The following is a 27,775-nucleotide window of genomic DNA, read 5'->3' as shown; positions in this document are numbered from 1 at the left end:
CCTCCCGACTGTATGTAATGAAACCTAAGATTACCCGGGGTACCGATGTAAGAAATAACACGTAAAAAAACAAAATACTGCATATTTTCCAAGGGACACGAAGCGAGGCAGCCATCTCTTTCCGGCGCCGCCTGTTGTAATGTAATAATAGTGTTTCAATCGGTGACGTCACTCGCTCTGAGACCTGAAGTAGTTGTTCCCCTTGCTCTGCAAGGGCCGTGGCTTTTGTGGAGCGATGGGTAACGAGGCTTCGTGGGTGTCAGTTGTTGATGTGTGCAGAGGGTCCCTTGTTCGAGCCCAGGTCGGGGCAAGGAGAGTGACGGAAGCAATACTGTTACATGTGCAGACCTCACTACCCTCTGGAGAGCCTTATGGTTGTGGGTGGAGCAGTTGCCATACCAGGCGGTGATACAGCCCGACAGGATGCTCTCGATTGTGTATCTGTAAAAGTTTGTGAGTGATTTTGGTGACAAGCCACATTTTTTCAGCCTACTGAGGTTGAAGAGGCGCTGTTGCACCTTCTTCACCACGCTGTCTGTGTGGGTGGACCATTTCAGTTTGTCCGTGATGTGTACGCCGAGGAACTTAAAACTTTCCACCTTCTCCACTACTATCCCGTCGTCGATGTGGATAAGGGGAGTGCTCCCTCTGCTGTTTCCTGAAGTCCACGATCATCTCCTTTGTTTTGTTGACGTTGAGTGTGAGGTTGTTTTCCTGACACCACACTCCGAGGGCCCTCACCTCCTCCCTGTAGGCCGTCTCGTCGTTGTTGGTAATCAAGCCTACCACTGTAGTGTTGTCTGCAAACTTGATGATTGAGTTGGAGGCGTGCATGGCCACGCAGTCATGGGTGAACAGGGAGTACAGGAGAGGGCTGAGAACGCACCCTTGTGGGGCCCCAGTGTTGAGGATCAGCGGGGTGGAAATGTTGTTTCCTACCCTCATCACCTGGGGGCAGCCCGTCAGGAAGTCCAGGACCCAGTTGCACAGGGCGGGGTCGAGACCCAGGGTCTCGAGCTTAATGACGAGTTTGGAGGGTACTATGGTGTTAAATGCTGAGCTCTAGTCCATGAACAGCATTCTTACATAGCTATTCCTCTTGTCCAGATGGGTTAGGGCAGTGTGCAGTGTGATTGCGATTGCGTTGTCTGTTGACCTATTGGGGCGGTAAACAAATTTGAGTGGGTCTAGAGTGTCAGGTAGGGTGGAGTTGATATGATTCTTGACTAGTCTCTCAAAGCACTTCATGATGACGGAAGTGAGTGCTACGGGGCGATAGTAATTTAGCTCAGTTACCTTTGCTTTCTTGGGAACTGGAACAATGGTGGCCCTCTTGAAGCATGTGGGAACAGCAGACTGGGATAACGATTGATTGAATATGTCCGTAAACACACCAGCCAGCTGGTCTGAGCATGCTCTGAGGACGCGGCTAGGGATGCTGTCTAGGCCGGCAACCTTGCGAAGGTTAACACGTTTAAATGCTTTACTGACGTTGGCTGCAGTGAAGGAGAGCCAGCAGGTTTTGGTAGCGGGCTGTGTCGTTGGCACTGTATTGTCCTCAAAGCGAGCAAAGAAGTTGTTAAGTTTGTCTGGGAGCAGGACATCGATGTCCGCGACAGGGCTGATTTTCTTTTTGTAGTCCGTGATTAACTGTAGACCCTGCCATATACGTCTCGTGGCTGAGCCGTTGAATTGCGACTCTTTGTTTCTATACGGACTCTTAGCTTGTTTGATTGCCTTGCGGAGGGAATATCTACACTGTTTGTATTTGGTCATGTTTCCGGTCGCCTTGCTGGTCATGGGGCTCTGTTCACAAACACAAACAGACCCCACAGAGCCCCAGGACAGCAACAAAATTAAATCCAACCAAATAATGAGAATCAAAAAGATAATTACTTGACACATTGGAAAGAATTAACAAAAAAACAGAGCAGACTAGAATGCTATTTGGCCCTAAACATAGTACACAGTGGCAGAATACCTGACCACTGTGACTGACCCAAACTTAAGGAAAACTTTGACTATGTACAGACTCAGTGAGCATAGCCTTGCTATTGAGAAAGGCCGCCGTAGGCAGACATGGCTCTCAAGAGAAGACAGGCTATGTGCTCACTGCCCACAAAATGAGGTGGAAACTGAGCTGCACTTCCTAACCTCCTGCCTAATGTATGACCATATTAGAGAGACATATTTCCCTCAGATTACACAGATCCACAAAGAATTCGAAAACAAATCCAATTTTGATAAAATCCCATATCTACTGGGTGAAAATCCACAGTGTGCCATCACAGCAGCAAGATGTGTGACCTGTTGCCACAAGAAAAGGGCAACCAGTGAAGAACAAACACCATTGTAAATACAACCCATATTTATGCTCATTTATTTTCCCTTGTGTACTTTAACCATTTGTACATTGTTACAACACTGTATATATATAATATGACATTTGTAATGTCTTTATTGTTTTGAAACTTCTGTATGTGTAATGTTTACTGTTAATTTTTATTGTTTATTTCACTTTTGTATATTATCTACCTCACTTGCTTTGGCAATGTTAACACGTTTCCCATGCCAATAAAGCCCCTTGAATTGAATTGAAAAGGCGGCTAATAGCCTACACAGATTTAAATTTGATTCAGGAGTAATAGCCTATGTATGCTGACACAGACAACTAATTGAAATCAAACGTGTTAAAAATGTATTGCGTTTCAATTGAGAGTTCTATTGTAGGCTACAACTAATCACATGTTTCAATTAAGATGACTATAATAAGAATGTATAGGACTGCTGGTTGCTATGCCGTTAAACGCGACCATCCAGCGGCAAGAAAAACAAATGAAATACAGAATAGTATCCAGTGGTGAGAAATGTAACAGTACAACACCACAAGGTGGCAGCCTTGTATAAGGGACTGTTGACAACATTCACAGACAAGTGGACATTTTTGTCCTCAAGGTGTCGTGTACATTACGTATGGTAGATATGATTTTATGTCCAAGTCATAGTATTGCAGTCTGGTACATTTACAGTACAAAATGTTTAGCAAATATACCCATTGGTTTAAGAAGTATTATAAATCGGGTGGTTCAAGATCTGAATGCTGATTGACTGACAGCCGTGGCATATTAGACATTATATACAACTAATGTAGCCTATGACAACAACCGTTTCACCTTATCATAAGCAAACATGCTCTTACAGAGCGTGGCTTTAATTGAAAGAGGAAGCTGTGGTTAGCTCACTTTGCCTATCTATCAGTGGGGATGACCTGTCGTTTGACCTCAGTGATGGGCCCTTAAGTGACTAAGACTTTAGTATTGTGGGACTGGAATATGGTGTGGAGGTGTCACTATTCCCTCTCCCATTTTGTATTCATTTGATATCCCCTGATAAATTATGTTGAGTCGCTTCATTTGTCCGTCTAATGCACTGATAGCTGTTGTGTCCGCTTCTTCATCTACAAGACCTTCGGACAACCCAAGGTCTTACAGTACGTTGGACTTACTCATGTTGACCTAAAAACAATCCACCCTCTAACGTTAACATGACTTTATATTACGCTTGTACAGTTTTTCAGAGATGCTGGTGATGCAGTCTACCAGTATATGTGTAGATACATATCTAATACTTAGTCTTCAAAATGCCATGTATGAAAGTATAGTTTAATAATAAAGAGACAGAAGCTCTTTGGTTATTAAGAGTTTTTTTAAAGGTGCATTCAATACAGTGTTCTTCCATACTTCTACATATGAAGGCTCAAGCATATTTACACAACGTATATACAGTACTTAAAAAAAAAACTAATACAAATAATCAGCTTTTTTATAGCAGCAAAATAAACTAATATAATATTTACAACTTTCATGACAAGGTATATAGTACACTGCAAATACTCTGTTTTCCCCATGATTAAATCTTTAAGCAACATCCATGATTAATTTCATTAACAGAAAAAAATATATGCAACTCCCATTGTCCTAAAATCAGATGATCTTATAAAAGGTATCTTTAACATAATGAGAGATGAATAATAGCATTTTCCAATCAAAAGCAACAACAGGGAAATTGATCTTAAGAACTAGGCCTATACTTATTCAAAGATATTTCTGTGTAAAAATATGTACAATTAAATGTTGGTAATGCAGCGCGACCTCAAGCTTTGAAAGTAAAGTGAATTGTAAACCAGATGATTGTGGAGACGTAGGAACAGGAAAAACTGAGGTGAGATTGAAATCTAACACGCACACACACACACACTCATTCGCACACACTCATGTGTTTCAAACACATTCCAGTCCTCTGATTACTGTAACATGCCTCTCTTGCATTTGTTACAACTGTAAATATCTCTCTCTGTATTTGTATATCTTTAAATAAAGTGAAAGTGTCCATTTAACGAGAAAATATCTAAAAATAAATATCCACAGTTTAGATTTTTTTTCTTTTGCAAGATTATTAATTTTTTTCTTCAAACTTTGTATGTGCAAGTTCTGTGCAATGTCAGACCCTCTACCCATCACAAAACAACAAAGATTTTACATTCATGACTTTTTCATTGTCACCTGATGGAATCAAGGAAACTCCAACTCCCAGCAGGCCATTCAACGTAGGCCACTATCTTAACATTCCAGAGTCAACGGCAAGAGGTTCAGGAAAACTTTCATACACTTCCTTGCATCTTAGAAACACTCAAGTTGCACTTCAAGTATTCAACAAGGTGTGGTTCTCTTAAAAACCAAACCAATACTATGCTTCTTTAGCTACGAGTACATGGTTGTTGTTTTTCTTTTTCATATAACTATGATACACATAGGCTACATCCACCCAGGCAGTCTAAAAGTTCACCTGACCCCAGTCTTAACACTTCCACCCTTGCTTACTGAGGCAGAAAACATTATTGCAACGATTGACAGATTTGTCAAAACTTGATGCTCTCTTTGTTTTCACTTCAAGTTTGGTATAAATCTCCTCGACACTGAAAAGATTTCAGCTTATTGTTTTTCAGTTTTACACTTATTAATAAAGGTTAAATTACACTTGCACAAATCTACCTCTATGGATTAACATGTATCCTAAACAAGAGACGACAGAGCGATGTACTCTAACTGTTTAATATAATAAACACGTAGTAGAAGGAAGCCATATCTCGTATACGGTAAGTATTCCTGTAGAAACACAGCCAACCTGGATAGTTTTTGGGTAGTCCCAGCTCTAGAGAGCCCTAAGAAGGCTCTGGTTAAACCTCCTGGGACCTGTCACCTGTGCCTGTAAAGCCATAACCAGCATAGACGCTCAACGCAACAGACACACCAGCTGGACATTTAGCCCCAATGAGTTTTACAGTGGAGCTCTACTTCCACCCTCAGCCCACCATGTCTTCTATACAAGAATTAAACTGAGCCCCCACTCCAGCTCAGGGTATACAATGCATTTGGAAAGTATTCTGACCACTTGACTTTTTCTACATTTTGTTGTTACACTCAATCTACACACAATACCCAACAATGACAAAGCAAAAACTGGTTTTTATACATTTTTGCAAATGTATTAAAAAAAAAAACCCGGAAATATCACGTTTACATAAGTATTCAGAACTTTTACTCAGTACTTTGTTGAAGCACCTTTGATAGCAATTACAGCCTCAAGTCTTCTTGGGTATGACGCTACAAGCTTGGCACACCTGTAATTGGGGAGTTTCTCCCATTCTTCTCTACAGATCCTCTCAAGCTCTGTCAGGTTGGATTGGGAGCGTCGCTGCACAGCTATTTTCAGGACTCTCCGGAGATGTTCAATCGGGTTCAAGTCCGGGCTCTGGCTACTTGAGGACATTCAGAGACTTGTCCTGAAGCCACTCCTGCATTGTCTTGGCTGTGTGCTTAGGGTCGTTGTCCTGTTGGAAGGTGAACCTTCGCCCCAGTCTGAGGTCCTGAGTGCTCTGGTGCAGATTTTCAACAAGGATCTGCTATACTTTGCTCCGTTCATCTTTCCCTCTATCCTGACTAGTCTCGCAGTCCCTGCCTCTAAAAAACATCCCCACAGCATAATGCTGCAACCATAATTCTTCACTGTAGGGATGGTGCCAGGCTTCCACCAGGCGTGAGATTTGGCATTCAGGCCAAAGAAGTCAATCTTGGTTTCATCAGACCAGATAATCTTGTTTCTCATGGCCTGAGAATCCTTTAAGTGCCTTTTAGCAAACTCCAAGCAGGCTGTCATGTGCCTTTTACTGAGGAGTGGCTTCCATCTGGCCACTCTACCATAAAGGCCTGATTGGTGGAGTGCTGCAGAGATGGTTGTCCTTCTGGAAGTTTCTCCCATCTCAGCAGAGGAACTCTGTCAGAATGACCATCACTGCCCTTCTCCCCCAATTGCTCAGTTTGGCTGGGCGGCCAACTCTGGGAAGAGTCTTGGTGGTTACAGACTCCTTCCATTTTAAGAGTGATGGAGGCCACTGTGTTCTTGGGGACCTTCAATGCTGCAGACATATTTTGGTACCCTTCCCCAGATCTGTGCCTCGACACAATCCTGTCTCGGAGCTCTACGGACAATTTGTTCAACCTCATGGCTTGGTTTTTGCTCTGACATGCACTGTCAACTGTAGGACCTTATATAGACAAGTGTGTGTCTTTCCAAATCATGTCCAATCAATTGAATTTACCACACGTGGACTCCAATCAAGTTGTAAAAACATCTCAAGGATTGTCAATGGAAACAGGATGCACCGGAGCTCAATTTCTAGTTTCATAGCAAAGGGTCTGAATACTTATGTATATAAGGTATTTCTGTTTTTTATTTTTAATACATTTTCAAAAATGTCTAAACCTGTTTTCGGCTTTGTCATTATGGGGTATTTTGTGTAGATTGAGAAGGAAAAAATTCAATTTAATCCATTTTAGAATAAGGCGTAACAAAATGTGGAAAAACGGAAGGGGTCTGAATACTTTCCCAATACACTGTATGTAGGCCATGCAGAGCCAACATGGCTGGCGGGTTAGCATTTAGCTAGGGCTGCTTCAGAGCACAGCACAACTCGCCACATGGCCCAAACCATGCAGCAACCAGGTTTCTAAAATGTAAACAGACTACAAAAGTGAGAGGATATTACTCTTCTTTTAAGACCCATTACTTCGTTTTCATTCAGTTAGAAACTGAAAATAGAAGACCTATGTAGTAGGAAAAGAACCAACTTCAATTCCTGCACAGTTTAAGTTCTGCCTAGGGGCTCCTCCCCCAACCCTCCATCTAACCTCACTCCCACATTTGACAAACATCTAGCTAGTTTTAGTAACATCCTCAAAAAAAGGACAACAGCTGAAATTGTGCAGCGAGTGACACAATCCATTAACATTGCATTTGAAACAAGAGAAAGAAAAATAAGTAGTAGTAAAGGAAATTAAGCCCGAAATCTGTTTCTTCTCACTGAGACAGAAAACCATCCAAGCTCCTTACAGCGCTCCTCAGCTTCTCTCCTTCGTTTGGTATGCACTCCTTCGTAACTCCAACGCAGCACTGAGATTCTTTCTCTTAAGCATTTCCTTAAAGTGTTTCTGTTCTCCGTCAATGGTAATGCCCTTGAGGACGTGATCTCTGAAGGATTTATACTGAAAGGTGGAAAATAGGATCCTTAGTATAAATTACTAGAGAGGATAAAGATATCTACGTGTAGATATAGTGTAACTGGTCTTATGACAACTTAGTATGTGCTAAAATAAAATAAATAAGAGAACTATTTACCAAACAATGCCTTCTTTCCCTCCTCACTTTGGAGATGCTCTCCTAACCAAGAAATCACCTCCTTATACCTGTGCCGTTTCCTCTTAAAGCCACTAAAAACCTTTAAAGTCCAAAAAGTAAAACATCAACCCTGTAAATTATACCGGGCCTGGCCACATTTGGTGATTACAATGTCCTTCTGCAATATCATGTCAAAAATATATAGAGTAAAATAAACTAAATAAAATGTTCAATCAAAAGGAAGAGCAATTTTCAGTATTTTTAAATGATTCACTTATTAGAAGAATAAAATATCTCTTAAACTATTTTTGTCTTGACCCATGATTGGAAGTGCAAGAGTGAAGTGCATGTCTTTTCGAGAGATCCCAGTTCAGCGTGTGAACAACGGTCGGTCGCGTGTGTATCCATTGTCCCCTGATCTGTCCTATCCAGTCGGACCGCCTTGATGGCGGCTCCTGGTGGCCCTGAGAGGGAGAGATGATTGTCCTCTCCTCGCCACACCACAGTCCTGAGACCGCGACACGAGAGAGGCCCCATATTAAATGAAAAAAGTAAAAATTAAACCTTAAAACATCCTGGCCCATGTGTCTCAGAGAAAGAGCAGGTCGGTCAAGCCCATGCCATGCAGCACAGTCTTGGGTGGCGGAAAAGGGAATGTCAGTTTTTATTTTCATCGTTTGTTGATGTCGTTTGCATTGCTATGGTAACAGTAACCCCCCATCACAGAGTGGATTCGCACTCCACTTTACACGTAGTGGTGGCGGCGCCTTTCTTGGTCAGTTTTAGAACACTGGGTTTCTCTGTGCCGCTGCTTTCAGAGGAGGGCCCTGTTAAAGCTTTCTGCTCACCCTTGGCCTCTGCATCGCCGTGGCTCGGGTAGATGACCAGGAACCAGGCGGTGAGGAAACCCAGGAAGGAGCCACCGGACGCCACCATAGGGATGACCCGCACACTACCCGTGGCGTCCACTGCAGCGCCCAGCGCCGATGCCACCAGGATCTGGGAGATGTACACCTGGCATGACAGGATGGCACAGTCGATGCCGAAGCCACGCTTGGAGTTCCCTGGGCTGTGGTGGATGTACTGGGAGAGGGGGAAAGGGGGGAAGAGAGAGGGGAAAGGAGGGAAGAGACATGGTATCAAATAATTGCCAAGTTGTCATCGTAAAATACAAGTTTTTTTTAACTGACTGACTTGTAAATGGTTAAATAAATTATAAAACATTCTTTAGAGATTTGTATATAATGGAGCTATGATATTAACCTGTATAACCTGTTCTGGCATGTACTGATGGAATCTGGCCTTGAAATGCTCTATTAGTCTTGGCATAGTGACATAAAGGTTTACGTTTCTGGATCTTTTTATGGCTTGACACCACAGCATACAGCCTGGAGGTTATCATAACAGTCAGCAGATTAAGCATTACCACTGTCTGTTGGCATCTTCAAATCTGTCCTCTTGGATATGGGCCTGCAATAACGTCCTTCAGCAGATGTTACCTCTAATGTCTAGTGTATGTGATTTAAAGTGTATCTAATGAGACATCAACTACGTATGTATACTAAACAACATCTTGGAACATGTGGTTTAAAAAAATCTTGACGCCAATTCTTGTATGGATTGCTGCCAATGATTTGATTAACCTGATTTTAATTCACACTGTGTGAAAAGTGAATAGCATTTCTTCTGAACATCATCTGTTATATAATTGATCCAGTCTACTAACTAACCTGTTATATCAGTGTGTAACTAACGAACTAACTCACCTGTTATATCAGTGTGTAACTAACTAACCTGTTATATCAGTGTGAACCTAACTAACCTGTTATATCAGTGTGTTACTAACTAACTTGTTATATCAGTGTGTTACTAACTAACTAACCTGTTATATCAGTGTGTAACTAACTAACCTGTTATATCAGTGTGTTACTAACTAACTAACCTGTTATATCAGTGTGTTACTAACTAACTAACCTGTTATATCAGTGTGTTACTAACTAACTAACCTGTTATATCAGTGTGTTACTAACTAACTAACCTGTTATATCAGTGTGTTACTAACTAACTAACCTGTTATATCAGTGTGTAACTAACTAACCTGTTATATCAGTGTGTAACTAACTAACCTGTTATATCAGTGTGTAACTAACCTGTTATATCAGTGTGTAACTAACTAACCTGTTATATCAGTGTGTAACTAACTAACCTGTTATATCAGTGTGTAACTAACTAACCTGTTATATCAGTGTATAACTAACTAACCTGTTATATCAGTGTGTACTAACTAACTAGTTATATCAGTGTGCAACTAACTAACTAACCTGTTATCAGTGTGTAACTAGCTAACCTATTATCAGTGTTACCAACTAACCTGTTAAATCAGTGTGTACTAACTAACCTGTTATATCAGTGTGCAACTAACTAACTAACCTGTTATATCAGTGTGTACTAACTAACCTGTTATATCATTGTGTAACTAACTAGTTATATCAGTGTGTAACTAACTAACTAACCTGTTATATCAGTGTGTACTAACTAACCTGTTATATCATTGTGTAACTAACTAGTTATATCAGTGTGTAACTAACTAACTAAACTGTTATATCAGTGTGTAACTAACTAACCTGTTATATCAGTGTGTTACTAACTAACTAACCTGTTATATCAGTGTGTAACTAACTAACTAACCTGTTATATCAGTGTGTAACTAACTAACTAGTTATATCAGTGTGTAACTAACTAACTAGTTATATCAGTGTGCAACTAACTAACCTGTTATAACAGTGTGTAACTAACTAACTAGTTATATCAGTGTGCAACTAACTAACTTGTTATATCAGTGTGCAACTAACTAACCTGTTATATCAATGTGTAACTAACTAACTAACCTGTTATATCAGTGTGCAACTAACTAACAAACCTGTTATATCAGTGTGTAACTAACTAACCTGTTATATCAGTGTGTACTAACTAACCTGTTATCTCAGTGTGTTACTAACTAACCTAGTTATCTCAGTGTGTTACTAACTAACTAGTTATATCAGTGTGCAAATAACTAACCAACCTGTTATATCAGTGTGCAAATAACTAACCAACCTGTTATATCAGTGTGCAAATAACTAACCAACCTGTTATATCAGTGTGCAAATAACTAACTAACCTGTTATATCAGTGTGCAAATAACTAACCAACCTGTTATATCAGTGTGTACTAACTAACTAACCTGTTATATCAGTGTGTAACTAACTAACCAACCTGTTATATCAGTGTGCAAATAACTAACTAACCTGTTATATCAGTGTGCAAATAACTAACCAACCTGTTATATCAGTGTGTACTAACTAACTAACTAACCTGTTATATCAGTGTGTAACTAACTAACCAACCTGTTATATCAGTGTGCAAATAACTAACCAACCTGTTATATCAGTGTGCAAATAACTAACCAACCTGTTATATCAGTGTGTAACTAACTAACCAACCTGTTATATCAGTGTGTACTAACTAACTAACCTGTTATATCAGTGTGCAAATAACTAACCAACCTGTTATATCAGTGTGTACTAACTAACTAACCTGTTATATCAGTGTGCAAATAACTAACCAACCTGTTATATCAGTGTGTACTAACCAACTAACCTGTTATATCAGTGTGTAACTAACTAACTAACCTGTTATATCAGTGTGTAACTAACTAACCAACCTGTTATATCAGTGTGTAACTAACTAACCAACCTGTTATATCAGTGTGTAACTAACTAACCAACCTGTTATATCAGTGTGCAAATAACTAACCAACCTGTTATATCAGTGTGCAAATAACTAACCAACCTGTTATATCAGTGTGTACTAACTAACTAACCTGTTATATCAGTGTGCAAATAACTAACTAACCTGTTATATCAGTGTGAACCTAACTAACTAACCTGTTATATCAGTGTGTACTAACTAACTAACCTGTTATATCAGTGTGCAAAAAACTAACCAACCTGTTATATCAGTGTGTACTAACTAACTAACCTGTTATATCAGTGTGTACTAACTAACCTGTTATATCAGTGTGTAACTAACCTGTTATATCATTGTGTAACTAACTAACTAACCTGTTATATCAGTGTGTACTAACTAACCTGTTATATCATTGTGTAACTAACTAGTTATATCAGTGTGTAACTAACTAACTAACCTGTTATATCAGTGTGTAACTAACTAAACTGTTATATCAGTGTGTAACTAACTAACCTGTTATATCAGTGTGTTACTAACTAACTAACCTGTTATATCAGTGTGTAACTAACTAACCTGTTATATCAGTGTGTAACTAACTAACTAGTTATATCAGTGTGTAACTAACTAACTAGTTATATCAGTGTGTAACTAACTAACTAGTTATATCAGTGTGCAACTAACTAACCTGTTATAACAGTGTGTAACTAACTAACTAGTTATATCAGTGTGCAACTAACTAACTTGTTATATCAGTGTGCAACTAACTAACCTGTTATATCAATGTGTAACTAACTAACTAACCTGTTATATCAGTGTGCAACTAACTAACAAACCTGTTATATCAGTGTGTTACTAACTAACTAGTTATATCAGTGTGTAACTAACCAACCTGTTATATCAGTGTGCAAATAACTAACCAACCTGTTATATCAGTGTGCAAATAACTAACCAACCTGTTATATCAGTGTGCAAATAACTAACTAACCTGTTATATCAGTGTGCAAATAACTAACCAACCTGTTATATCAGTGTGTACTAACTAACTAACCTGTTATATCAGTGTGTAACTAACTAACCAACCTGTTATATCAGTGTGCAAATAACTAACTAACCTGTTATATCAGTGTGCAAATAACTAACCAACCTGTTATATCAGTGTGCAAATAACTAACCAACCTGTTATATCAGTGTGTACTAACTAACTAACTAACCTGTTATATCAGTGTGTAACTAACTAACCAACCTGTTATATCAGTGTGCAAATAACTAACCAACCTGTTATATCAGTGTGCAAATAACTAACCAACCTGTTATATCAGTGTGTAACTAACTAACCAACCTGTTATATCAGTGTGTACTAACTAACTAACCTGTTATATCAGTGTGCAAATAACTAACCAACCTGTTATATCAGTGTGTACTAACTAACTAACCTGTTATATCAGTGTGCAAATAACTAACTAACCTGTTATATCAGTGTGTAACTAACTAACCAACCTGTTATATCAGTGTGCAAATAACTAACCAACCTGTTATATCAGTGTGTAACTAACTAACCAACCTGTTATATCAGTGTGCAACTAACTAACTAACCTGTTATATCAGTGTGTAACTAACTAACCTGTTATATCAGTGTGCAAATAACTAACCAACCTGTTATATCAGTGTGTACTAACTAACTAACCTGTTATATCAGTGTGTAACTAACTAACCAACCTGTTATATCAGTGTGTAACTAACTAACCAACCTGTTATATCAGTGTGTAACTAACTAACCAACCTGTTATATCAGTGTGTAACTAACTAACCAACCTGTTATATCAGTGTGCAAATAACTAACCAACCTGTTATATCAGTGTGCAAATAACTAACCAACCTGTTATATCAGTGTGTACTAACTAACTAACCTGTTATATCAGTGTGCAAATGACTAACTAACCTGTTATATCAGTGTGAACCTAACTAACTAACCTGTTATATCAGTGTGCAAATAACTAACCAACCTGTTATATCAGTGTGTACTAACTAACTAACCTGTTATATCAGTGTGTAACTAACTAACTAACCTGTTATATCAGTGTGTAACTAACTAACCTGTTATATCAGTGTGTAACTAACTAACTAACCTGTTATATCAGTGTGCAAATAACTAACCAACCTGTTATATCAGTGTGTACTAACTAACTAACCTGTTATATCAGTGTGTAACTAACTAACTAACTAACCTGTTATATCAGTGTGTAACTAACTAACCTGTTATATCAGTGTGTAACTAACTAACTAACCTGTTATATCAGTGTGTAACTAACTAACCTGTTATATCAGTGTGTAACTAACTAACTAACCTGTTATATCAGTGTGCAAATAACTAACCAACCTGTTATATCAGTGTGCAAATAACTAACCAACCTGTTATATCAGTGTGTACTAACTAACTAACCTGTTATATCAGTGTGTAACTAACTAACCAACCTGTTATATCAGTGTGCAAATAACTAACCAACCTGTTATATCAGTGTGTACTAACTAACTAACCTGTTATATCAGTGTGTACTAACTAACTAACCTGTTATATCAGTGTGCAAATAACTAACCAACCTGTTATATCAGTGTGTACTAACTAACTAACCTGTTATATCAGTGTGTACTAACTAACTAACCTGTTATATCAGTGTGCAAATAACTAACCAACCTGTTATATCAGTGTGTACTAACTAACTAACCTGTTATATCAGTGTGTAACTAACTAACCTGTTATATCAGTGTGTAACTAACTAACCTGTTATATCAGTGTGTAACTAACTAACTAACCTGTTATATCAGTGTGTAACTAACTAACCTGTTATATCAGTGTGTAACTAACTAACTAACCTGTTATATCAGTGTGTAACTAACTAACTAACCTGTTATATCAATGTGTAACTAACTAACTAACCTGTTATATCAGTGTGTAACTAACTAACCTGTTATATCAGTGTGTAACTAACTAACTAACTAACCTGTTATATCAGTGTGTAACTAACTAACTAACCTGTTATATCAGTGTGTAACTAACTAACTAACCTGTTATATCAGTGTGTAACTAACTAACTAACCTGTTATATCAGTGTGTAACTAACTAACCTGTTATATCAGTGTGTAACTAACTAACTAACCTGTTATATCAGTGTGTAACTAACTAACTAACCTGTTATATCAGTGTGCAAATAACTAACCAACCTGTTATATCAGTGTGCAAATAACTAACCAACCTGTTATATCAGTGTGTAATTAACTAACCAACCTGTTATATCAGTGTGCAAATAACTAACTAACCTGTTATATCAGTGTGTAACTAACTAACTAACCTGTTATATCAGTGTGTAACTAACTAACCTGTTATATCAGTGTGTAACTAACTAACTAACCTGTTATATCAGTGTGCAAATAACTAACCAACCTGTTATATCAGTGTGTAACTAACTAACCAACCTGTTATATCAGTGTGCAAATAACTAACCAACCTGTTATATCAGTGTGTAACTAACTAACTAACCTGTTATATCAGTGTGTAATTAACTAACCAACCTGTTATATCAGTGTGTAATTAACTAACCAACCTGTTATATCAGTGTGTAACTAACTAACTAACCTGTTATATCAGTGTGCAAATAACTAACCAACCTGTTATATCAGTGTGCAACTAACTAACTAACCTGTTATATCAGTGTGCAACTAACTAACTAACCTGTTATATCAGTGTGTAACTAACTAACCTGTTATATCAGTGTGTAATTAACTAACCTGTTATATCAGTGTGCAACTAACTAACCTGTTATATCAGTGTGTAATTAACTAACCTGTTATATCAGTGTGTAATTAACTAACCTGTTATATCAGTGTGTAATTAACTAACCTGTTATATCAGTGTGTAACTAATTAACCTGTTATATCAGTGTGTAACTAATTAACCTGTTATATCAGTGTGCAACTAAGTAACTAACTAACCTGTTATATCAGTGTATACTAACTAACCTGTTATATCAGTGTGTAACTAATTAACCTGTTATATCAGTGTGCAACTAAGTAACTAACTAACCTGTTATATCAGTGTATACTAACTAACCTGTTATATCAGTGTGTAACTAATTGACCTGTTATATCAGTGTGCAACTAAGTAACTAACTAACCTGTTATATCAGTGTGTAACTAGTATAGATCCTTACCTCTTTCATTTCATGGTATTGTCCCAGGAGTACTAACTAGTATAGAGCCTTACCTCTTTCATGTCATGGTATTGTCCCAGGAGTACTAACTAGTATAGATCCTTACCTCTTTCATCTCATGGTATTGTCCCAGGAGTACTAACTAGTATAGATCCTTACCTCTTTCATCTCATGGTATTGTCCCAGGAGGGCATAAGGGCAGTAGGAGATGCTCATGGAGATGATGCCCATGCTGCTGATCATCACCATGGAGACATAGACGTTGGGGAAGATGGCCATGACGGCCGTACCGATGGAGAAGCCCAGCGTACCCAGGACGTAGATAACCTTGATGCTCAGGTCAAAGTTGTCCAGGTACTTCTGCAGTAAGGCTGAAATAATACAATATAATAGTTTATAAAATTATTTGGCCTCCCTTTGTTTATAAAGCCCTTTTTACATCAGCAGTTGTCACAAAGTGCTTTAAAGATACTTAGCCTAAACCCACAAAGAGCAAGCAATGCAGATCAGAAGCACAGTGGCCAAGGCCTGAACCTACAAAGACGCCTAGATTTCATATGGCCTCGTATAAAAGTTGGTTTAGTTACAAGAGAGGTGACTCCTGTAAGTCTTATCCACACTGTGGGTCAACTAGACGACATTCACCATGATTAAGTGACCAGCAATTAGTACAGATTTCCTCTTGTGACTTATGCTGGGTGTTTAGGTGCTGGGTTGCTGTACAGTTCTTTGTGAATAGTCCAATTATAAAAAGCACTACAATTTCTTTTGACTGATTGAGTGACTATATCACTTGCACAGATCATCTCAGTTCACTGTCATAGTCTAACCGTCCAGCATGCGAACAGAGCGACAGATAGCACATCGGCTGCAGACTGAGCACATTGTTTAGAAAGTACTTTATGGCTGCCTCAGAGCACACAGACCTGCACAAGCCTGTGTCTGGGCCCTGTGCGCTCAGCATGGTCTCAGACTAGACGCAACATAGTAAAAGTTAATCCAGGACACTCAACTTAGTATGATATGTTACGTTTGGTATGGTTATATAAGACAGGTGGTTACTTAAGGAAAAAAACAAAGTAGCGTGGGTGGGCGTATAACGCGAACGTCTAGCAACCCAAAGGTTGCGAGTTCGAATCTCATCACGGACAACTTTAGCATTTGCGCTAATTAGCTACTTTGCAACTACTTACCGTGTTTTAGCTAACCCTTCCCCTAACCTTAACCCTTCAACCTAACTCCTGAACTTAACCCTAACCTTAACCCTAACCCTAAACCCTAGCTAACGTTAACCAGCTAGCTAACGTTAGCCACCTAGCTCAAATTCATAACATACTGTAGTTTTTGCAAATTTGTAACATATTGTACATTTTGCAAATTCGTAACGCTTACCATACGAAATGTAGCATATCATAGTAAATGGAGTGTCTCAGATTTACATACAGAATAAAACGAAATGCTCTGAGACCAGGTTGGTGTGCTCAGTCATAGGTCACTTAGTTAATTCGTCCATCCTTCCATTCATCCATCCATTTATTCTACTCAATGACTGGTCAGTGACCTGAGCAGGAGGCAGCGGTCAAGGCATAGATGACCAGCCCCCAGCAGCCCATCTGAACTCCTTTGTGGTAGTTCTGCAGTTCCGTGGAGTTAGCGGGAGCCTGGAGAGAGGAGGGAAAACAACAGCTTTAGTTAGGGATAGAGAATGGGGGGCCGGTATCCCAGAGGTTAGAGAGAGGCGGGCCAGAAACCAGAGGGTATCCGGTTCAAATCCCAGGTCAGCAACAAAAATCTGGTGGGGAGTGAACTGGCAACCGGAGATTGAGTTTGTGTGATTAATAGTTTTTTATTTGCAGAAGACATAAAAAAAAGACATGTACATTTATGTCCAAATAAATACTTTGCCCACATAAATACAACAGGCTATATAATAACGTGGCATATTGGTCCTTGGCGTCCCAGTAGCCTTACCGTGGGGTCGCCGTGGTAGATGACCTGGCCCATGAAGTCAGTATAGAAGACGGCCTCAGCGATGATGGAGAACCAGGTGAGGAGATGACAGACACAGAGCCTCATCAGCTCTGGAGGCATCTTCAGCATGGACAGCCACAGCAGCCTGACCGTGGTCTCCGTCTCCCCCTCCTCACTCTCTGTGTCCCCGCTGGAGTTGGTGTTGCCCGACTGGTGGCGCGCTCTGGGGTTCTGCTGTTTCCTCTTCTGTCTCCGCTGCACCTCGTAGATGTCGTTCAAGCTGCGCGAGGGCTTGATGAGTAGCGCGGCGTTGGCTCGCCGGTAGCGGTAGCGGTGGGAGCCCACGCGGCCGTAGTAGGAGAAAGTGCAGGACGGCTGGCGGTAGAAGATGTGTCGGCGGTGCCGCATGGAAGCGTTTGTGCTGGCCGAGTTCTTCATGACCATGTGGGCATGCCCGTTGGCGCCCTGGCCCAAGCCGTTGGCATGCGCCCGGCCGTTTGGCGTCTTCTGCTCGTTGAGCTGGTTGTTGAGAAGCGCCTCTTCCCCGTCGCGGTCCTGCTCCTGCAGGAACTGGGACAGCCGGCAGATCTTTTTGGAGGTTTTGAGGAGGTCCTGGCTGCCTGTGCTGCTGCTGCGGCGTGGTGGAGAGCCATGGTAGGACGACAGGCGATCAGCGAAGATGGAGGGCTCGATGTGAAGCAGGGACAGAGCGTCGTGGTCCAGGTGATCCAGTGTGGCGTCGGCCATTTGCAGCACTGAGTCCGACTTGGACCTCACCATCTCCACATCCAGGAAGTCCATGTCCATGTCGCGCAATGAGCGCCCATCCTCTTCCCCATCACCATCCCTGTAGAACTCATAACGGTCGTAACGATCACAAGGGTCGTAGATGTCGTCCTCTCCGATGAGCTCCATGTGGGGGGTGTTGTGGCCATGAAGCTTCCCTAGGGAGCAGTTGACCTTGTGGGCCGTGGAAGAAGCGGCGTCGGCCTCCTCGTCCAGCCGGTCCTGCTGGGGGCTGTACCGCTGCTCTTCGATGCTGAACAGATGCAGCGCCACAGAGATAGTGAACAAGATGGCGGCGAAGAAGAAGAGGATCTGCTCCTGGGACTTGAAGATTGAGCCCAGGAATGTGTGGGTCCAGTCCAGACCGCCTAGCGCGTAGCCCACCGCTCCCCCACAACCTGGCCCAGGCACACACATGCAAAATACACAAACACACAATTAGCATCTCTAATAACACAACATAGCATGGATCTCTGTTTCAGCTGAATTTCCTGTTTGAGAATATTCAATTTCTTAAAACTTTCACAGACATAGGTATGGGCATGGAAACATCCTGAAATACAAGGTGAGTGCTACTAAGACGTGTGCTGTACCAGAGGAGAAGGCGTGGATGTTGAGGGCCATGTCTTGTTCTTCAGTGTCTGCTACATCTAGTAGGTAGGCCCTTATGGGACCCTCCGTGGCGTCTGCACTGAAGTCCAGCACTACTACACCGAGCACCGTCAGAACGATCCCTATGGGCTGGTTATTTGGCACGTCACCGACGGCAAGTCCTGGAACACAACCAGAGACAGAGTTAGTATCCTAGCTGGTACAACACCTTCACAAAACCATAGGCCTAATTCACAGATAGAAAGTTTGCCACAGAGACCACATCCTGCCAATCCAGTATACATATTGATAAGCTATATCCATCCTAGTTACTTTGCAGCTCTGCAACTATGAGAACACAGCTGGATCGAGATATTCACATGTGAATCAATACCCGAATAGTAGGTTACAATCATGGAATGCAACTGCCTTCTAACACACACACACACACACTAGGTCAATCGTAGCCGTATATGGTATATTCCACCTCAGAGGCCAGGAAGAACACAATAAGTTTGATTGGATGATTACCCTCAGGGCTACAGCGAATATCTAGATTGTCGCTGTGTGATGAAAACCGAACTCAATTTTTGCCAATTTTCACATGTATTGAAAGCAGTAACCCCCTCAACATACTCTCAACATTTCATGACTAGAACCAAGAAAATGTTTTCAAAATAGCTTCTGAACTTTTGAAAATTGTATGTTCGTTAACGGTAAAATATGGCAGTTTTTCCCCCTTCATTTCCTGAAAAGTTTCTGTTTTGTAGATAAGAGGTTTTCATCCAACAGCGACAATATGATACCTCGTCAGTGTATACTATTTAAAGAGGCTCCTGCCCTGGTTCACTCCAATGCAGAGTTATCAGTACAAGTGTCACGCGTGAATCTAATTTATCAAAATATCCTCTAAAAATAAACACTAGCCAGAAACATTGTGCTTCACTGGTGTAAAACATTGTCCCTGTAATGTAAGTGTCATTAGTGTCATTGCAAATCTGGCCTACTGTGAATTATTTCACTGGGAATCGAAACTCTTAGTTGTAAACTCCCATTTACTACTTCCATCATAACATTGAGCCCAGAGGAACTCCCCATTGCCAGGACACAACAACAAACAAGTCATTATTCCAACTTTCTCATTAAAGGGACAACGCTCTTTAGAAAATATTTAACCAATTAACAACGACCAGAGGAAGAGAAGTGTAAAAGTTGAGAAAAAAAAAGACTTGTAGTACTGAAGTCTGTACTGTCTGAGCCTGTGTGTAGTCAGTCAGTGTGTACGTAGTAAGCAAAGACTTTGTTCCTGACAATGGAGTGGCTGACGGGCCGACGAGCAGCGTGCTAGCGCTGGAGACAGGAAGCGGCTCCAGATAGGCAATGAAAGGTAAGAAAGGGGGCACAACAGGAAACGTTTCCCTGTGAACTGGTTCCTAGTCCTTTCCCATGTCACAGAGACTGACAGGGTTCACACACACCGTTCGGCCCAGCAGGTCAGCGTACACCGGAGTCTGTAGCCTATGACCCACAGCACTGGGACCTGAGCTGGGGGTGATGATGCACAAATAGCCGCTCTGTTAGGGCTATAGTGAGGGCACTGCTCCCTTCCATTACTACCAGACTCTTCAGTCCTAATTGGTTGACTGTCCTGAAGCCGGCAGCAAATCAACTCTATGGGATATCTATTGATCTTCCCCTCTGCTGTGCCTTTCAAGCACGGAGCAAACTGGAACCCTTCTCCCTCTTCCGCCTGCACAGATAGTGGCACTTAGGATCACTTCCACTGATAATAATAATGAGTAGCCAGTAGGTTAATGTAGGATGTGAAACTCCTGATAGAAGTGGAACTTGATGTGTGCGTGTGCGTGTGTGTGTTGCATTAGAACACAGTTGAAGTTATAGAACCAGGCTATCTTTTTACTCTGGTTTCAAAACTCAGGAGAACCACATTAGTGAGACACAGCCAGAGATCATTTTGAATTCAATATGCTTCATATCACAACTCACACTTCAGAAGACTGCTTATTAGGTGAGGCTAAAAGATTGACTGACTGGCTGACTGACTGATTGACCGGCTGGCTGGCTGGCCGGCTGACTGGCTGACATCATGGATAACAACAGAGGAGGTCATTAGCCTATTCTGTGAACTCAATCACTTTCCTGTCACACACACAGGCAACAAGAGTTTAAACCGTCAGATAGGACATGACGGTTAATTAGAGATGGTTTTAGAAGGTATTGTATCTCAGTTGGTGTGTATGTGTGGGTGGGTGTGTGCCTGTCATGTCTTTCAACTCCCGGAGGTTGTCAGACTACAAGTCTATAGGGTTAGTGTGAATTCCTGTTCCGAATAGAGGATGTGGCTGTGTAGCGGGGTCTCAGATGGCGTCAGTGTTCTCTGCTCCAGCAGGTGACTGCCAGTGCTCCTGTAAAGTGAGGCCTTTCATCTCAAAAAATAAATAATTCAACACAATTACTCCCATTGGGTAAAAACAGCAAATGCAGCTGAGGATGGTTGCATCTAATAACCTAACTTCTCTAAACTGGCAAGCTGCCCAACTGAATAGATTTGATCAATAATTTATGTTTTAACGATCAATTGGTTAAACTTTTGACCTTAACCTATAGTGACAATGTAACAATGTAGTAACAATGTTGGTTATTGAATTCCTGGCGGAGTACACAGCAGCTCTTTCTACAGGCCTCGTCTCTCCTGCCCCCCCCCCCCCCACCTACACCCCCCCAACTCCCAGTCTCACCTATGAGTGACCCGTTGAGGAAGAGTGCTACTCCAAACAACACCCCCACACACAGGGCCAGGATGAAAGGGCGTCGCCGGCCCCATTTCAGGGTGCAGCGATCGCTGGCTGAGCCAATCAGAGGTGTGAAGATCAGACCCAGGATGGGGCTCAGGAACCACGTCAGACTGTAATACTGTTCTGGAAGACCTGGAGATAGACAGGAAGGAAACAAGGGGTATAAGGTTATGGTTTATCATAATCATCCAAACAGGCAGCACTTTGGAACTAGTGGTTAGAGCGTTGGACTAGTAACCAAAATGTTGCAAGTTCAAATCCCTAAGCTGACAAGGTACAAATCTGTGGTTCTGCCCCTGAACAAGGCAGTTAACCCACTGTTCCTAGGCCGTCATTGAAAATAAGAATTTGTTCTTAACTGACAAAAATAAAAAATAGAAATAGGATCACTGTTCTGGAGGACTTGAACACAGGATCAAAAAATAGAACATGTACTTTACGGGCTAGTATACCAGACTAAAACCACACCCAATGGAGATTCTCTACTGGACTGCATGTACACTATATACACATGAAAGTATGTGGACACCCCTTCAAAATAGTGGATTTGGCTATTTCACCCACACCCGTTGCTGACAGGTGTATAAAATCGAGCAAACAGCCATGCAATCTCCATAGACAAACATTGGCAGTAGAATGGCCTCACTGAGGAGCTCAGTGACTTTCAATGTGGCACCGTCATAAGATGCCACCTTTCCAACAAGTCACTTCGTCAAATTTCTGCCCTGCTAGAGCAGCCCCGGTCAACTGTAAGTGCTGTTATTGTGAAGTGGAAATGTCTAGGAGCAACAACGGCTCAGCCCCGAAGTGGTAGGCCACACAAGCTCACAGAACAGGACCGCCGAGTGCTTAAAGCACGTAGCGCGTAAAAATCTAATCATCTGTCCTTGGTTGCAACACTCACTACCAAATTCCAAACTGCTTCTGGAAGCAAGGTCAGTACAAAAACTTTTTCTTCGGGAACTTCATGAAATGGGTTTCCATGGCCGAGCAGCTGCACACAAGCTTAAGATCACCATGCACAATGCCAAGCGTCGGCTGGAGTGGTGAAAAGCTCGCCGCCATTGGACTCTGGAGCAGTGGAAATGCGTTCTCTGGAGTGATGAATCACGCTTCACCATCTGGCAGTCCGATGGATGAATCTGTGTTTGGCAGATGCCAGGAGAACACTACCTGCCTCAATGCATAGTGCCAACAGTTTGGTGGAGGAGGAATAATGGTCTGGGGCTATTTTTCGTGGTTCATGCTAGGCCCCTTGGTTCCAATTAAGGGAAATCTTAATGCTACAGCATACAACTCGATTCTGTGCTTCCAATTTTGTGGCAACAGTTTGGGGAAGGCCCTTTCCTGTTTCAGCATGACAATGCCCCCGTGCACAAAGCAAGGTCCATAAAGAAATGGTTTTTCAAGATGGTTGTGAAAGAACTTGACTGGCCTGCACAGAGCACTGACCTCAAGCCCATCTAACACCTTTGGGATGAATTGGAACTCAGACTGCGAGCCAGGCCTAAGCTCCCAACATCAGTGCCCGACCTCACTAATGCTCTTGTTGCTGAATGGAAGCAAGTCCCCACAGCAATGTTCCAACATCTAGTGCAGTGGTTCTCAATCCTGGTCCTGGTGACCCAAAGGGGTGCACATTTTTGTTTTTGCCCTAACACTACACACCTGATTCAAATCATCAAAGCCTTTTGATGAGTTGATCATTTTAATCAGCTGTGTAGTGTTAGGGCAAAAACAAAAAATGTGCACCCCTTTGGGTCCACAGGACCAGGATTGAGAACCAGTGATCTAGTGGAAAGCCTTCCCAGAAAAGTGGAGGCGGTTCTCGCAGCAAATGGGGGACCAACTCCATATTAATGAGATGTTCAACGAGCAGGTGTCCACATACCTTTGGTCATGTAGTGTACTTTTTAGTCCAAGACTAGGCTCAGTCTGTGTTGGGAAACAGGCCTAGATTAACTTTTTGTGACAGTGTGAACTGTTTGTGACCATATTGACCTAGACTAGGGGATCTAGGCTATGGTCTAACCAGAAGAGAGAAGGAGAAACCCAAACAGGTGTAATATTTGGCACCGTGTGGACACACATGAGTGGGGACAACATCAGGCTGGTATAGCCTTACCTCAGACCAGGAAGGCTTGAAGCAAGCTTGGCCTTTATACCCAGACTGATTTTATTCCTTTTTCTGAATTCCAATAGGCTCCAATAAGAAGCTAACAGTAAATAAAGCTATTTGGTACACAGTCCAGTGCAGCCCAGTTGTACTTGTAGTAATCCTGATCCTCTCTGTGTGGCTGGCTATGCTGGCAGACTTCCCTCCGGCTGGCTCTGACCAGCCCAGCCACAATACACCTTTCATTGTTAGGGGGGGAACAGTGTGTGTTTGTTTCCTGCTGCTCTGAGAGAGGTGACCTATATAGGAGAGAGGGCAGGCCTCTGACATGTGCCCACGTCTGGCTCTGGGAAGCAGCCAATACACAGTACAGTACTATACAGTAAACTGATAGAATCAGCTGAGCAGGGTTGTGAGAGAAACATGGCGGAATGAGATCAGCAGTTTTACACGAATGTGTGTGTGAAATAAGTGTTGTGTGTGTGTCTTCGATCATAGCAGTGTGTATACTTTTGAACCCAGTCATTAGCTGTATATGGAGCTCAGGTCATGAGAATAAATCCACACAAACATAGATACTGGTGAGAGGCTGTCTCTAGGTGAAATGAGGTAGAGGTCATATGATAATAAGGATCATCAGGGCTGTGAAGCTCTCATCCCTCGATTACACACGCATGTTAAATGCACATACACACAGGCACGCACACAGTACAGGCCTAATGATAATATCACAATTGTAAAAGACAATAACATAATAATAAATTAATACAACCACAGGCAAATGATCAAATAAGGAAATAGGCTTTTCAACATTATCCTCAAGATACCTAAAAGGGATACTTCAGGATTTAGGAAATGAATCCCTTTAATCTACTTCCCCAGAGTCAGATTAACTCATGGATACCATTTTTATGTCTCTGCATCCAGTATTAAGGAAGTTAGAGGTAGTTCCGCAAGCCAATGCTAACTTGCGTTTGCAGAACTAGCATGCTAGCAGTTATAATAGACTTCCAGTCATTGTACTAACGCTGGTTAAAAAACTTCCTTCAAACTGCGTGCAGAGACATCCAAATGGTATCCATGAGTTCATCCGACTCTGGGGAAGTAGATAAAGGGCTTCATTGACAAAATCCTGATGTATCACTTTAAGATACCCAAGATTACCCTCTCTTCTCACAATTAGCCCAGGGACTACAGATAAAAAGCTGGTGCAATGGCATTGTGTACATGGTCCCTTACAAATAAACAAATAAAATAAAAATACAGGGGATTACAGGTTATAGCTCCAAATGATTCCACACTTCGAAACTCCTCAAGTCCTGTCACCTCAGTCCAGACACACAAACACATATTACGTAACCCCTAAACAGCACGTAGCTGGTGATTAAGGTTATGTAAAAGGGGAAGAGATTGGGGGCGTCTTAAAGGAGGTGAAGTCAGACTGATGGACACAACCCAAGAACCTGTGATCCACATTCAAACAACACACAGTCAGTAACACTGAATATGAACGGACTAAACCTCAGCAAAGCCAATTATACCCATTAGACACTGTCATATGTGTAGACACCTTTCAGACACCTTTCACCTTCAGTCTTGTTGTTGTTTTTGCACAATTCACACACCCCTAGTCAGGCTATGCATGCCATACTCATAGTCAATTTGCTTCACATACTCTTTTCATTGGTCACACCATTGTAATTATCCAATAAAACAACAGGTAAATCAATGAAGACAGAAAAAAGCCTAGCCTCAGGCCATATTTCCATAGGAAACCAATGAACTGAATGGAGGGGCCATCCAGAGGTGTGTAGTGCACTGACTGCTGAGGGTGTAAGACATGAGATCAACACCCTCTATATATAGATGCTGATTAGGCTTAGGGGGGGAAGGACAGTGACAGTGGGCCTGGCCAGAGAATCAGTCCACAGGCGGGACGACACAGAGCCACGTTGCTCTTTAATCCTCCCATCGGTCTGGTCATGACAGAATTGAGGCGCGGGACAAGACAGGGATGGCACGAACGCATGCACATACACTCTCTCACTCATCTTCTCTGGGCTATTAAAGGCTAACTGTCATCTCACTGACATCGGCCAAAGTATCCCTGTTACGTAGTGTGATTGCTGAATGACAAGGCAGCTTTGGTGATGTGAGCCAAATCATTAATTACTGGCCAGGCACAGAATGGAGTCCTGGTGTACACAAATGGTAGTATGCTAGTAATATGCATGTAATAACATATGTTGGTGGCCACGGCATGATTTTCATTCATCATCTTATCCAACAAATTGATATTTGGAAACATTTTGTCACACTGAATTATACCAGCTGTCCATTCTTAGTTTAGGTTCCGCAAAACAACAAAAACAAAGTTAGACGAGGCCACGCCCCCTCGCCATGCCCTCTCCACAGATAGGTTGTTTTGCAAGTGTGTATTATTGTGTAATGACCCCATGTTTTGTGCACTGGAATGCTACAATAGCAGATGAACACTATAGACAATAGGCTAGTTAAAGTTCTGATCATTCTAATGACAGGTGGATTGACCAGAGAGAAACAGTAAGAGTAGGGTGATTTCACACTTGGACCCTTTCAACTGATTGTTGGAAACTCAGTTCGGTTCGCAATATTTTTTGGTGCAGTATGAACACTCCACAGGAACTTGGACCCCTCACGAGCCCCCAAAGTAAACCGAACTGAAACCATCTCGAGAGTTCGGTTCGCTTGAATTCCAGGATCCGGTTCCCTTTTTTAGGGCAATGTGAAAACAAAGCTCCCCAGGTTCGCTTGTCATCATTCCCGCACCATACTCTACTGCAACACCGTTCCCCCTGACATAACCTCTCACATTGGTGCCACAAGAGAGATGATGTCCAGGTTTGCGTAAAAAAACGTTTTGGATGTTGATTAGCGATTGTCAAGGACACACAGAAATTACAAAATGTGTGATTTTACTTCAGATAAATTTGTTTGCAACATTTGATCTATAGGCTAAGATAGCTTCATAAACTGTATATTCGATTGAAGGGTTTGAATAGCGTGAGAAGACAACCTATTTGGTGAGAATCACAACATAGAGAACAAAATCTATTCTAGCTCTTAAAGAGGCAGTAGCCTACATTGGGTGTACAATTTTCAATTAGAGCATTATTTAATCTTCAGTTATTCTTCTGCTATTTATTCTGTTACCAATAATATTTTCATGTTAATAGAATCTTCTGATTACAATGATTATGTCTAAAATTTTAACAAAATGCAAGTAGGTATATCTAGCTGTCCAATAACAAGTTATGATGAAATGGCTTGTCCCAGAATGCATTGAATGCCAGAAAAAGATCTTGGTTCCTTTCTCAACATAGCAATGTGAATGGGTGAGGTGAACTGACAAAAGAGTTGAGTCTTCACTCAAAGGCAAGGGCAGTGTGAATAAAAAGAGAAGGTATTTAGCTCTTTTCTTTTACCCCAGAGTTCACTTTAAAGAGGACTGAGATCGGCCCTCCTGAAAGACTCCGCAGAAAGAGAGAAAAAGAGCGAGAGTGATAGAGAAAAGGGAGATTCCAGATTCGCACCTTGGCTCTGAATGTGCAGTATTAACATGAACCAGACCTGCAACAACGTCAGTTCTGCAAAGTGCTCATGTTCTCTCACGACAAGGTCGTGAGGCTAAGCCGCAGGCAACCCTGTCCCAAAACCTCAGGGACAGGCTCGTAAAGGCTTTAACCTCACCATGGTGCAGGCCTGCCCTGCGCCACAGGCCCACAGAGGGAGAACCAGCTAGCCAAGTCTGCGCAAAGCTCAAGGCTAGGCAGTACTTTTCCATTAAT

General features: G+C 41.6%; 1 protein-coding gene across 2 annotated transcripts in view; it reads right to left on the bottom strand.

Moving 5' to 3' along the window:
• Positions 1–3,686: 3,686 nt before the first annotated feature.
• LOC139559354 (solute carrier family 45 member 4-like) overlaps positions 3,687–27,775 on the bottom strand; it is a 93,010-nt gene continuing 68,921 nt past the window's right edge. For both annotated transcript variants that reach the window (XM_071375286.1, XM_071375285.1), the window contains 6 exons: positions 21,776–21,964; positions 19,019–19,198; positions 17,640–18,823; positions 17,230–17,329; positions 15,828–16,039; positions 3,687–8,817 (listed from right to left, as the gene is read on the bottom strand). In XM_071375286.1, the coding sequence (XP_071231387.1) occupies positions 8,455–8,817; positions 15,828–16,039; positions 17,230–17,329; positions 17,640–18,823; positions 19,019–19,198; positions 21,776–21,964 (2,228 nt within the window). In that variant the 3' untranslated portion in view covers positions 3,687–8,454. The remainder of the gene's footprint in view (positions 8,818–15,827; positions 16,040–17,229; positions 17,330–17,639; positions 18,824–19,018; positions 19,199–21,775; positions 21,965–27,775) is intronic.

Source organism: Salvelinus alpinus, chromosome 29, assembly GCF_045679555.1.
Source record: "Salvelinus alpinus chromosome 29, SLU_Salpinus.1, whole genome shotgun sequence".
NCBI lineage: Eukaryota > Metazoa > Chordata > Actinopteri > Salmoniformes > Salmonidae > Salvelinus > Salvelinus alpinus.
Note: the sequence above shows the minus strand (reverse complement) of the source record. Positions and strands in the feature narration are given on the sequence as shown.